This window comes from Miscanthus floridulus, chromosome 13 (genome assembly GCF_019320115.1).
Source record: "Miscanthus floridulus cultivar M001 chromosome 13, ASM1932011v1, whole genome shotgun sequence".
Lineage (NCBI taxonomy): Eukaryota > Viridiplantae > Streptophyta > Magnoliopsida > Poales > Poaceae > Miscanthus > Miscanthus floridulus.
This window is the reverse complement of record NC_089592.1, coordinates 5,246,834-5,260,267: the sequence shown is the minus strand read 5'-3', so window position 1 is coordinate 5,260,267 and position 13,434 is coordinate 5,246,834. Positions and strand designations below refer to the sequence as shown.

Below are 13,434 nucleotides of genomic sequence, written 5' to 3'. Positions count from 1 at the left end.
AGATCGACTTTTAGGGCACGAGAGTGCTAGTCCACTGGGCACATTTCTAAAGAGTGGTTAGGTGTGTGGCAATGGACGAAGTTAGCAAAGGAAGATCACCCCAAGCCCCATGTGTGAATCGTAAAAGTGACTCGTTCAGTACTTCAGTGTGATGTTGACATCCCAAATTGATTTGGGAGAGCAGTTGGAAACATGTGCATGCATGCATGATGTACGCAATAAGCTTTTGCGTTCTTTTTCCCGCGCAAGAAGCCAATTGCAAATTGGCACGTGCACTTGCCAACCTGGATGTGCCAACCAGAAAAGATATCATGTTGGGCTGTGATGCTAGGCCAGGATTAACCCAAGAGCCCAACATGAATGGCCTAGTCCTTGGGCCGACAGAACAAACATAAGCGTTGCCTCCTTGTTCCATTTGACGGCCCATATCTCGGCGGAATAGAAGACAAACTCACGGGCCCATTTGGAGGAACTTCTTCAGGTGTACGGAGGGTCTCACTTGACAGTACCCTGGCTGTTACTAATGTAGGAGTATATATAAACTAAAATGTTTTGGGCCTACTTCAAGTAACAACCGACCAGCTGAGGTCCATGGGCACGTGACAACGTTAACAACCAACCAGCGTTCATTCCCACTCTGTCTTTTATTTTCCGGCGGTGCTAGCGACCGTACGTCCGGACGACCGCACCTGCACTTCGTTTCGTGTGCTCCACACGGGGCACGCATTGCCGAGCAAAAAGAGGGGAAGGGGGTGGCGCCTTCGATTTGGAAGGACTCGGCCGCGGCATCGTATGGATGCCCTGCCGATGGCGAGAGGATGACATGCCGAGATGATGTAGCAAAAGACGAGGAGGAGAGATGCAACACCCGATCTGTTGTTGAAACACCCAAATGCAACAGTTGTAGCGTACGTCTGAAGGCAGATGAAATACTTAAAACATACTTATAAAACACTTGAAAAAAACACCTGGAAACACTTTAAATCATTACAAACATACGCAACATCCCGATAAAACACATGCAACGTATATGTGAAACATATGCAACATCAAGATAAACACACTTGCAACATGCGTCTGGAAAACACAGATGAAACATTGGTAATAGACCTTTTGCAACATACGTGTACAACCATTGCACATTATGCAACATCCCGATCTACTTTGCAACATCCATCTAAAACACTCGCAACATACCTCTCAAACATTTGAAACATATGTTTACAACATGCGCTTTCAACAAAACATGGTAGCCAGGCGGGCGGAGCACTACATAGTGGGATCGGGCTGTGCGGTCGTGGTGGAGAAGGAGGATGGCAGTGGGCGAGCGGCTATGCGGCCCTCGGTGAGCGGCGGCGCTGCCCCCGGCGATAGGGCGCATGCAATGCCCGTGGTGGAGGCGACAGCAGCAGTCGCGTGGTGCGGCCTCGCACAGCGAGCACACCATGGTGGAGAGGAAGGCCGGCAGGAGGCGCGGTGGATAGGGAGACGTGCGGGAGCCGCGGCAGAGCCGATCGCAGAGCACAATTGCGGTGATGCGTGATTTTTTTAATCTGCAATGACCGGAGGGTAGCGGAGGGAGCGAATAGGAACGGATAGGTTTCTGGACGTCGGGTCCACCAACAGGGACGTCCACTCGCTAAAGTTTAGTCCTGTCACATCGAATGTTTGATGTCAATTAGGAGGACTAAACATGAGGTAATTATAAAAACTAATTACATAAGTCGTGTCTAATTCGCGAGATGAATTTTTTAAGCCTAATTAATCCATCGTTAGCATATGTACTGTAGCACCATGTTATTAAATCATAGACTAATTAGGCTTAATAGATTCGTCTCGCCAATTAGCCTCTATCTATGTAATTAGTTTTATAATTAGCCTGTGTTTAAAACTTCTAATTAGCATCAAACATCTGACGTCACTGACTAAAGTTTAGTCGCTGGTATCAAGCACCGAGGGCCCACCAGAATTGAATTAATGAATGCCGAGACAGTGCACATGATGCTCCCCTTTTCGAATCACATGAAAACTATGCTTGTTAAGGTCATGCCTTAAGGTCACATAGTTTTGCCATTTCATCCCCGCCTTGGAGATCATGTAGAAAAAAAGAGACCTATACTCTACGTGTTACCACCTCTGGTCATGTAAAGCCCGGTTTGGTAGTACTCCTTGGGGACCTGAGCTCTGACTTTTTCGATTTTTGAGGTGAAGTTTTTGCCAAATGCTAGCTCAAGAATGGATGTATGAGAGAAGCACTAGAGTGGAGAAACTTTTTTCTTACTATAATGGTGAAGGTACGTAAACGTGACTTTTTCGACTTCCTTCCAACATCTTGAGTGAGGCCGGTTGCAAAGAACCCCCACTAAACATGGTCTAAAAATATGACGTTTCAGAGATGAAAGTGACTTTTTTGTGCAGGTTTTTCTTAGTTGAATCATCCATTTATTTGACTAGTGGTGGTACTCCTACGCCATGTTGACATGGCGTGACTGACTCAAGAAATGTAAACAAAAGCTTCAAGGGCTTGTTCGGTAGAGCTTCACTTACAGCTTCTTCGAGCAGATTCCATGGAGCTCTACCAAATGATTAAAATGCAGCTAGATTCAAGTGTAAAACTGATATGAATCACTTACACTGCAAGCTTGGAGCTAAACCCCCCCCCCCCCCCCCCCCCCAAAATTCCATTTGTACAGTCATTTGTGCGATTCAAACTCCGTGATACCGTGGAGCTCTACTGCGATTCGAGCAAAGTGTGCAGATCGAACCCCAATTCCTTCTGTATTTTATCAACATATTTATTTTAAGATTTAGAAGTTGGTCTAGAACAAACTATGTAAAAAAATATTAGATAGAACTTATATGTATATGTTATATTATCGCAAAATTATTATAAAAAAATCATGCAAAAAACATTATGTTGAAAAAAATGAAAAATTGTTGTGATAAGTTTGTCCACTAATAGTTATGAATAAAAATTGGGTTATAAAGATAATATAGGAAAGTTATCATGATAAGTTGTCTATTAAACTTTACAAAAACTATATAAAAAAGTTATGATAAAGATATATAATGATAAACGTGTTCCGCAAAATGTTATACTCAAAAGTTTTGTGTATAATTTTATATTTTTCTAAAAAATTATGGTCATAAGTTTAGTTCCACAAAATATTATACACAAAAGTTATGTGCATAACTTTGTAACTTTCTGAGAAACTATGGTGATAAGTTTTGTTCCGCAAAATATTATATATAAAAGTTATGTGCATAACTTTGCAATTTTCTATGAAATTATGGTGATAAATTTGTTCCGCAAAATATTATACATAAAAGTTATGTGCATAGCTTTGTAACTTTCTAAAAAATTATGGTGATAAGTTTTGTTCTGCAAAATATCTATATAAGAACTTTAATTTTCACTGTTCATCCATCTTCTCCACGGACCCAGACACTGTAGGGCAACAGTACCGGCTGCGTTGCTGTTCATCCGGCGTTTTCAACAGTATCAAGTACCGGATGAACAGTACCAACATGATAAGATTTTTCCCAAAAAGGAACAGTGTCAGCCCGATAAAAAATTTTCCCTTTTTTTTCCACCTCCTTCCCACGTGAAGTGTGGGCACCCACGCTAGTTATATATAAAAGTTATGCGTAACTTTGTCACATAGTAAGTTATATGCATAAGCTATGCGCGTAACTTTGTCACATTGTAACTTTCTAAAAATGAAAAGTTGTAGAAATCTTTTTTTTGTCAAAAATGGAAAGTCACGAAGGTGTAGGATCCGCTGTTAGCTCACTCTGTAACTTTCTAGAAAAGGAAAGTTGTGAAAATATATTTTCTAAAAATGGAAAGTTGAAAGAGAGGTAGAATCGATCGCTGGTTTCCAAACCACTGATCATTTGCTGATTAGCAGGGTTGCTAAAAAACCCCGCTCTCCACTACTGCTTGTTTAATCGTCATCAAATCACTTCTCGACTGCTCCCCAACCTACTTATCCACCAGAATCAGTCCATCAGAGAATCAAAAAGTGAAGTTCAAGAACTGGAAGGTGGTGTTCTATGAAACTAGCCCTAAAATGCACTCGCTGACCTTTGGACATGTTATGCTTGTAATGAAACACACAAGATGAGAAAAATTAGATTGCAAAAAGTGGCAAACAAATATTTTGAGCTAACAAACACACATACTAAAAAAATTTTGGGCCCATTTCAAGTAACAGCGACCAGCTTTTTTTTAGGGCAAGTAACAACGACCAGCTGACATCCATTGGCACGTCAGCACGTGAATTCTACTTGGACCTCGTCTCTTTTATTTTTCCGGAACTCGAACAAATTTTTAGTTCAATTCAAGTATTCAACCTCTACGGTCCATGGCCCCGCCATAATTGAATGAACGCCAAAACAATGCACATGATGCTCCCTCTATTCAAATCACACGAAATCTATGCTCGTTGAGATCATGCCTTAATGTCACATAGTTTTGCCATTTCATCCCGTCTTGGAGATCATGTAGAATAAAGAGAGACCTAATGCCCTACATGTTATCATCTCTGTTCAAGTAAAGCCCTGTTTGGTATTGGACTCTGATGTTTTTGTTTTTGAAGTGAAGTCTTGTTGCTTAAGAAATGGATGGTTGTACGCGATAAGTGTAAGAGGGAAGATACTTTTTTTTACTACAAACAGTGAAGGCACATAAACGTAACGGAAAAAGTCTACATCACCCCCCACCTTTCATACTTGGTCTATTTCACCCCCTCAACTATGAAACCGTCTGTTTTACCCCCTGAACTTTCCAAAACCGTTTATTTTACCCCCTAGGCGGTTTTCTGGCAGCGGATTCACTACAGTAACAACGGATTTGCTACAGTGACGGTGGTTTGCTACAGTTCCCGATGGTTTTGAATTCCTTTTTTTTATTTATTTTTGGTGAATCTTTGAAAAATCACAGTAAATCATAGAAAAATCATAAAATAAAAAATCTAATTTTATTGGACTCTACATGAGTAGATCTACACAGTGAATATATAATACGGTATGCTTTAGTACAAATTTTTTTTTGTAGCTTTAGATTAATTGGAAAATCCAATTTTGTCTGTAATTAATTAGAATTTATCTATAACTAAGTTATACATAGTCTAATGAGTATGAAATTTTTACTATAGTTCAAGCATACAATAATTAGCGTGCCATAAAAATTTTACCACAATTGGACCATAGAAGCTACAGCTATGAATTATTCCAATTAATTACAGACAAAATTAGATTTTTCAATTAATCTAAGGCTACAGTAAAAAATTTATACTAAAGCATACTGTATTATATATTCACTATGTAGATCTACTCATGTGGAGTCCAACAAAATTAGATTTTTTATTTTATGATTTTTCTATGATTTACTGTGATTTTTCAAAGATTCACCGAAAGTAAATAAATAAAAAATTCAAACCATTGGGCACTGGAGCAAACCACTGTTACTGTAGCAAATCCGCTGTTACTGTAGCAAACCTCTGTCAGAAAGCCGCCCAGGGGGTAAAATAGACAGTTTTAGAAAGTTCAGGGGGTAAAACAGACGGTTTCATAGTTAGGGGGTGAAGTAGAGTATGAAAGGTGGGGGTGATGTAGACTTTTTCCTAAACGTAACTTCTTTGACTTTTAACTTCTTGAGCGAAGCCGGTTACAAACAAACCCTACCAAACATGGTCTAGAAATATGACGTTTTAGAGTTGAAAAAAAGAAGCTTGTTTGTGCAGTTTTTTTTCTAAGTTGAAGCATCCAATTTATCTGACTAGTGGTAATGTTCCTACGATATATCAACATAGAATGACTACAAGAACTCAAAAAATATACACAAAAGTTCCAAAAGACTCCAATGAGCATGAAGGGCATGTTTGGTACAGCTTTGCTCACAGCTTATCGGAGTGGATCCGTGGATCTCTACAAAACAGTTAAATGCAACGAGGAGCTACCAAGAATCACTTTTCCTTTACCCTACGAGATGGGAGTGAAAAAAACTCTGTTGTACGTTGCTCCCTGTTCAATCACTTCCCAACTGCTCCCCAGCGTACTCCTCCACTAAAATCACTCTATCAGGAAATGAAGGAGTGAAAGTTTAAGAATCAGGAGGTGGGGTTCTACGAAACTAGCCCTGAAATTCACTCGCTCTGGACCTCTGGTCATGTTATGCTTGTGATGAAAGCGCACAAAATGAGAAAAATAAGATTGCAAAGGTGCCAAAAAAATCATTCCAAGCTGAAAAAACAAGGCACATAATCACAGAAACACAATCATATAAATTCCTATTTTGAGGAACAGAAACACATGACAAAAAGTACAACAACTACTAAGGTAGTGTTTAGTTCACAAAATTTTTCAAGATTCTCCGTCACATCGAATCTTTGGATGCATGCATGAAGCATTAAATATAAATAAAAAATAAAATTAATTACACAGTTTAGACGAAATTCACGAGACGAATCTTTTAAGCCTAATTAGACTATAATTGAACACTAATTACCAAATAACAACGAAAATACTACAGTACCATTTCGTAAAAAAAAATTCGCCAACTAAACCAGGCCTAACTTGTCATGTTTTTTAGCGCAACAAAAACAAAGTTGATGTTTACAGCGTGATAGAGTCCTCCTTCCCTCCCTCCGTTGCGGGGATCCGAATCGAACGGCGACAGAGCAAGGAGCAGCGGTGTCGACAGGGACCCTCCTCCGGCCGCTATAAAAGCCTCCCCGCGAGGCCGGCGGGCTGCACCCGGTGGCGGAGGCAAGCCCCCAAAAGCCCGCAAGCCAAATTCCCCAACCCACACCACCTCCACACTCCAGTAAGCTCCCCGCCTCCTCCCCCTCGATCTCCCTCCTCCAATTCGTTCTGCTTCTGCTGCTGCAACTGAATCGAATCGCTCCACTGCTACTACTACTAGTACTAATCTCTATATACTACTACTACTGCTTGCTCCTGTTTCAATCGATCAATCAATCATGCCGCGCGTAGGTTTTTTCCGGCGCAAAGGTAACGAACGATCGCGAGCCCCGGTTCCCCGACCCCCCGCCGCCAGATCCGCAGCGATTCTGTCCGCCCGACGCGAGTTCCCGTGTGTATTTTCTTCCCGTGGATTTTGGTGCTGATTTTTTGGGGATTATTTTTTGTTTTGCCTGGTCTAGGGTTAGGGTTTGTCGGCGGCGATGTCGGATCGGCAGCCGTCGGAGGAGCCGGAGGAGCAGGTGGACTTGGAGGGGGACGACGACGGCATGGACGACGACGACGGCGGGTACCGCCGCCGCGGCAGCCGGGACGACTCGGAGGAGCCCGAGGAGGACGACGACAATGACGAGCGCCACGGCGACGGCGACGGCCGCGGGGACGACGACGCCGGGATGGAGCCGGAGCCGGCAGGAGGAGGCGGAAGCGGAAAAGGCGGGGACGAGACGGGCAAGGGGGCCGACGCCGCCGAGGGTAGCGGGCCCGAGGACGAGGAGGAGAGGAGCAAGTGGGACGAACTGCTCGCCCTGCCGCCCCATGGCTCCCAGGTCTTCATTGGCGGCCTGCCCCGCGACACCACGGAGGACGACCTCCGTGAGATGTGCGAGCCGTTGGGAGAAATCTACGAGGTCAGTTTCACGCGTCACACGAATCGATCCTCTTGTTTCTTACCGTCAGCTTGTTACATGCATGGAGTTGTAATGTGCGTCTCTGTGCGCCGAATCGAATGGCAGGTGAGGTTGACCAAAAAGGACGCCAACGAGAGCAAGGGGTTCGCCTTTGTCACCTTCACCGACAAGGACGCGGCCCAGCGTGCCATCGAGGATATTCAAGACAGGGAGTACAAGGTAGCTACTAGCACAGCCCTCCGAGCTGCCAATTGTTCTGCATAACATGAGTTTCTGCATTCTGTCATGTGTTCTGCGCAATGCGTTTATATCCGGTGGTTTTTGGTGCTGCAGGGGAGGACTTTGCGGTGCTCTGTGTCGCAGGCAAAGCACAGGCTGTTTATTGGGAATGTGCCCAAGGGGCTGAGCGAGGAGGAGCTGACCAACATTATCAAGGGGAAGGGGCCAGGTGTTGTCAACATTGAGATGTTTAAGGTGTGCTTTGCGGTTTTATGCTTGTCTTTGTCTGTACAGCATGAGTTCTAGATCCACTAATAGTGAGATGCTGTTGCACAGGATCAGCATGACCCGAACCGTAACCGTGGCTTCCTCTTTGTTGAGTATTATAACCACGCCTGCGCAGAATATGCCAGGCAGAAGCTTTCATCACGAAGCTTCAAGGTTGATGGGAGCCAATTGACTGTTAGTTGGGCTGAACCTAAGGGTTCAACAGATCCTTCATCTGCAGCTGCTCAGGTAGACATTTGGGCTAAAAAGAAAATTTCAAATTCTATATGTATTGTTATATTTCAAGTTTTATTAGGCCTTTTGGTTTTGCAATGTTAGGCTTATGCAAGTCTGCCTATCGTTCTAGATGAATTGGGCAATTTGGATGTCAATGAATTTCTGTTTCCCTTTTCTGCTGTCATAATCTGTTAGGAACCAGATGTAGATGTGGCCACTGGAAAATGGAAAACAAAAGAAGTATCAAGTATTTGGGGCTTAAGGGTTGTATTTGTTGATTAGTCATTTCTCACTTGGATAGTTCGATAAAAGGTTTCGTGCCTTTTATCAGGCCTGAGTTTATAGTGTTAGTGCTATGTGGGCATGATTTGTAGTGCATAACCTCCTTTGAGACTGCTTAGATAGCTGTAGGTTGTATGTTGTGCCTTGGGTCAACCAGGCAGTTTATCTTGGAAGTTCTGTGTGTTTAGTGGTAATATGTTTCTGTATTGTCAGACTTATGAATCTTAGAGTCTTACATTTTATATTGATTGGGATATATTGAAGAATAGATATTGTAGTCTAAAGAAAAACCCTCATCTGGTTGCATGTGAAGTCCAGTACCATGCAAGAGCTAGAATGTTTATTCAGCATTTTAAGCATTCTTTTCATAATGTATGCCGAAAATACATAATTATATAAATGAATTACGAATTGAGTGCTTCATGTGAATTCTCAAGAAATCATTGTGCAAAAATTATTGTTGATTGTGTAGACTTGCAAGTTAATGTACTGATTGACTTGCCATTGGTTCAACATGTGCTAGCTGTATACTTTTATTAGATTAGATGTGTGTCCTGTTTGTTTAGAACAATCTTGGCTTGTAATTTTTCATATGCAGAAATTTACACTCAGTCCTTTCCTTTTGGCTGTGGATTTTAATATTTGCTTCAATTTCACAGGTGAAGACTATATATGTGAAGAACCTACCTGAGAATGTTTCTAAAGAGAAGATCAAGGATCTGTTTGACAAACATGGAGAGGTCATAAAAATCGTTCTGCCTCCTGCCAAGGCTGGGCATAAGAGGGATTTTGGCTTTGTTCACTTTGCTGAGAGATCAAGCGCCCTGAAGGCAGTTAAAGGAAGTGAAAAATATGAAATTGATGGTACACTTCCCTCCCTTTATCATCCAGTATTCTGTGGAATTAGAGTTGTAATACTAGCACAATCAGAATTTGTTTTTGACCAAAATAATCAGAAATTATACATAGTTGAATAACTTCAAAATCATGTCAGTTTCTAACTTTCTATTGGTGTCGATACTGATTACTTAGGCACCTCTCAGCTTGCAGTACAATTGTGTGACATGAGTTTATTATTTAGATCCTGAGGTTTATTTATTGGTATAGGAGTGTTGCTAGAATTGCTTACTGCATCATGAATAGATCCTTCTTAGATGTAACCTTGGGCTTCCTAAATGCAGGTCAAGTCCTGGAAGTATCCATGGCCAAACCTTTGGCAGATAAGAAACCTGATCATTCACACAGGTCTGGAGGAGGCCCTAATTATCCTCTTCCTCCCTATGGTGGTGGCTACATGGGAGATCCGTATGGTGCTTATGGTGGTGGCGGTCCTGCATACAACCAGGTGATCCAACCTAATCATTCAGACAATCACATGTTCACAGTACTGCAATGTGTTATTTTGCTTTATTAACATAGTACTTTTGGCAGCCAATGATTTATGGCAGAGGACCAGCACCAGCAGGAATGAGGATGGTGCCAATGGTGCTTCCCGATGGTCGCCTTGGCTATGTCCTGTAAGACCATTTGTCTACAACACAACACCCATCGAAGCTCAATGTCTGTCTAAGCACATATTTGCAGTTTGTGACAGCATGTTCTTCTGTTGACAGGCAACAACCTGGTGGAATGCCGCCTCCGCCCCCACCGCGGAGGAGTGGCGACCGAAGAGACAGTGGCAGAGGCGGCGAAGGGCACAGCCGACGATATCGCCCTTACTAGCTTTGCCCTTGTGCGATCTACTCCCATCACCGTGTGAAGCATGTGCTAACTTATTATGAGATGAGATAGGAGCCTGTGTTCTTGTTCCAGTATAAGGTCTGCAATGGCACGATGCTTGTACCGTCTGTTTCTTCGGTAACTTCATTTTATCATGCAGCGCATGTGACTTGAAACTCTGTGATAGCCTTGTATTGCTTCCTGCCTTCTGGCACCTGTAGTAGTGAACTGATGAACGAAGTACCTGTGGACACTGAAGCTTTGTTGGCTTAGAGTGATTATTTTGCTGTCTTCTATGGGTTGAGTCTTGAGTGTTGTTGGCCTTATTTCACAGGAGATAATTTATGCCAAGATGAGCCAATGTCCTGCATCTTGGTGCAATAACATGTAACTAGAGTTGAAGCTAGCTTCTGTTTCTGAATTCTGGGTTTGGGTTTGGGTTTGTGTGATTAGTTAACAGGACAAATGCACCGAACAGAACAAATTGAAGCCAAAAGTGGCGCGTGGACGCCAGGACTCCACCAGCCCCTGCTTTTAACTTAAAAAACGGTAATGCTACCGAGCATATATCTGGAATCCATCTTATTAAAAAAATCGAACACTTTGCTCCGGGGTCACTTCAGCATAGTGATCGGCTCTCGTCGCGGCTCACCGCGTTGTCCGCCCGCGTCGAGCCGCGCCACGGGCGCTGGGCGCTCCCCCATGGTCCGCGTACCTCACGCACTGTTTGGATGCAGCCCTGGCCTGGGAGCGTCGGCCAGGCATGCACATCCGACCTAGGCGCTCAAAATCGAACGCCTGGGAGTGATGCCTGGCTCAGGCAGCTTTCCTACGCTGCCATCCAAACAGCCCCAGTTCTTGTGAATATCAATCTACGGCGTAGGGCTAGGCTGGCTTGCAAGATTCGCTTCGTCCGAGTCAAATAGCAATGATTCAAATCACGTCTTTTTCTATTACACTATTTTGAAAACCTAAGGACATGATCGTCGCGCCCATGCTTGCTTAGCTCAAGGATCAGGCTCCTCAACCTATTTTCGGTAAGTCATCTGGTTAATAAAAATGAAACATTCAGGACCAGATATTATTTGACAAATAAGCCCCCGCGCCCCTGCGTGCCGTGCCCCGTCCCTTGCCGCGTCGATGTACTGTCGATGCCGTCGTTCCCCACTAGCTGATCGTGACCGCTGTCGACGCCGGTTCCGCCGCGACGCTCGACCTCAGCTCGCGACATCACGAGATCTAGAGTGGCTAGACCCGGAGCGGGCTTCTCCCACGGTAGTTTGTGCCCCCTTCCTTTCTCGGATGTTGCAAGCCCGTGTTGCAAGCATATGTTTCAAACATTTCAGGTGTTTCATATGCATGTTGCAAGTATTTTATGTGGATGTCGCAAAAGTAGATATGGATGCTGCATATGTTGCAATGGCTATACACGTATCTTGCAAGCGTCTGTTCCAAATATTTCAGTTGTTTCAGATGGATGTTGCATGTGTTTTATCTGGGTGTTGCATATGTTTCACACTTATGTTGCAAGTATTCTGGCCCCGTTCACTGGTCTGAAACTTGGCTGAAACTGGCTGAAAAACACTGCTCCGGCTGAATTGTTGTGAGAGAAAACACTGTTCCGGCTGAAAAAAGAAGCCGAACAAGAGGTAAGCCGAACATGGCCTTTATTTGGGTGTTGCATATGTTTCACACTTATGTTGCAAGTGTTTCATTGTGATGTTGCATATGTTTTCAACACGTGTTTTCCTCGTGTCTCAGATGTATGTTGCAAGTGTTTCAACTGTGTTCGGACATATGTTGCAAATGTTTCCTCTATATATTCCAAAAGTAGATCTAATATTGCACATGTTGCAGTGAACTCCATTTGCAGCAGCCACCTGCTGCAGCTGCTGGGCCTGCTTGCATGTGCGTGGGTGTGGAGGGGGCGCTAGCGGCAGACGTGGGAAACCGTGCAGACGTAGATTGAGACGAATTGGGCGTGGGATACGGAGCGCCGCGGGACACAGAACAGGCATGGGACACGGAGCGGCGCAGAACCCCACTTGAAACAAGTGTGCGGGGTGGCCATCCGGACACTAGCCCCTGTCCGAACATCTGGGCGCTAGCCTTTCCCTTTAAAAAATGTTGTTATGAAAAAATTCAAGCAAGTTCTACCACTTGCTGTATTCCGTAGACCGGGCGCTGCTGGCCTCATTTCTAAGCCCTCTTTGGCATGACTTTTCTATCGGCTTAATTACAAAATGTCAAAATGGGAACACACAAGAACGACTTTTGAAGCCAAAGTCAAGTTTAAGTGACTTCTGAAGCCAAAGTAAAGTTTAAACGGTGGCCGAAGCCAAGAACAACTTCTTCGCCAAGAACGACTTCTTCTGAAGCTAAAATTAAGTAAAAAGTGGTGAAGTTGAAGCCATTTTTAGGACAGAAACCAGAACCACCAAAATGTCTTTTTATGATTTATCTGTTTTTAGAGAAGCCAAAGTCCGCACTGGAGATAATTTATGCGGAGCCACTGTCTTCTTTTATCTTGGTGCAACTGTTTTTTTTTTGTGTGTGTGTGTGTGTGTGAACTGGAGGTGAAGCTAACTTGTTTCTGAATTCTGGTTTGTATGATTGAACGGCCTCTTGTTGACAAAGGATGAGTTCCACAGGACACTACTCAGAAAGTTGTTTTTATTTTCTATTTCGAATAAATTCCGCTAGCACAGTTGCAAATTTCAAAGGTTGTTTTCATGATTGAACACCTCTTGTTGATAAAGGATGAGTTCCACGGAACAACCGGTAGCTGTTTTATACTTAGAAAGTTGTTTTTACAAAAAAAAAATTCCAAGTAAATTCAACGAGCACACTCAATTTTTTTCAAAGGTTTTGTAGGTTGGATGATTTGGATATGATGTCTAAGGTCCTATTCGGATTCTGCGGTAACTTACTTAGCCCCCTTTGGAATGTGGGATTTATTTTTCCGTTCCTGCGTTTTTCATGTAAAAAATGAACTGAATCCTGTGAAATTCCTATACAATTCCTACGTTCCAAACGAGCCTTAATAAAGTTAGTAATTATCTTTAAACCATTTTAGGCCACCTCCGTGGTCTAA

At 43.2% G+C, this 13,434-nt stretch overlaps 1 protein-coding gene across 3 annotated transcripts; it reads left to right on the top strand.

Moving 5' to 3' along the window:
* Positions 1-6,700: 6,700 nt before the first annotated feature.
* Positions 6,701-10,636, top strand: LOC136499249 (heterogeneous nuclear ribonucleoprotein Q-like). 3 transcript variants are annotated; one of them, XM_066494963.1, is made up of 9 exons: positions 6,701-6,829; positions 7,170-7,616; positions 7,722-7,835; positions 7,950-8,090; positions 8,178-8,351; positions 9,281-9,485; positions 9,803-9,966; positions 10,053-10,138; positions 10,235-10,636. In XM_066494963.1, the coding sequence occupies exons 2-9, from the start codon at positions 7,191-7,193 to the stop codon at positions 10,341-10,343; spliced, it is 1,419 nt and encodes a 472-aa protein (XP_066351060.1). In that variant the 5' UTR covers positions 6,701-6,829; positions 7,170-7,190; the 3' UTR covers positions 10,344-10,636. The 3 variants fall into 3 exon arrangements, with proteins under 3 accessions (XP_066351060.1, XP_066351058.1, XP_066351059.1); XM_066494961.1 differs by having other exon boundaries at positions 8,172-8,351; XM_066494962.1 differs by lacking the exon at positions 6,701-6,829 and adding an exon at positions 6,836-7,017 and having other exon boundaries at positions 8,172-8,351.
* The last annotated feature ends 2,798 nt before the right edge of the window (positions 10,637-13,434 follow it).

What these genes read in the sequence shown, in the direction of transcription:
- LOC136499249 (XM_066494961.1), top strand. Translation starts at nt 7,191, where the DNA reads ATGTCGGATCGGCAGCCGTCGGAGGAGCCGGAGGAGCAGGTGGACTTG. An exon ending in TCAACATTGAGATGTTTAAG is followed by an intron (nt 8,091 to 8,171) that starts GTGTGCTTTGCG and finishes GCTGTTGCACAG; the next exon opens with GATCAGCATGACCCGAACCG. An exon ending in CTTCATCTGCAGCTGCTCAG is followed by an intron (nt 8,352 to 9,280) that starts GTAGACATTTGG and finishes TCAATTTCACAG; the next exon opens with GTGAAGACTATATATGTGAA.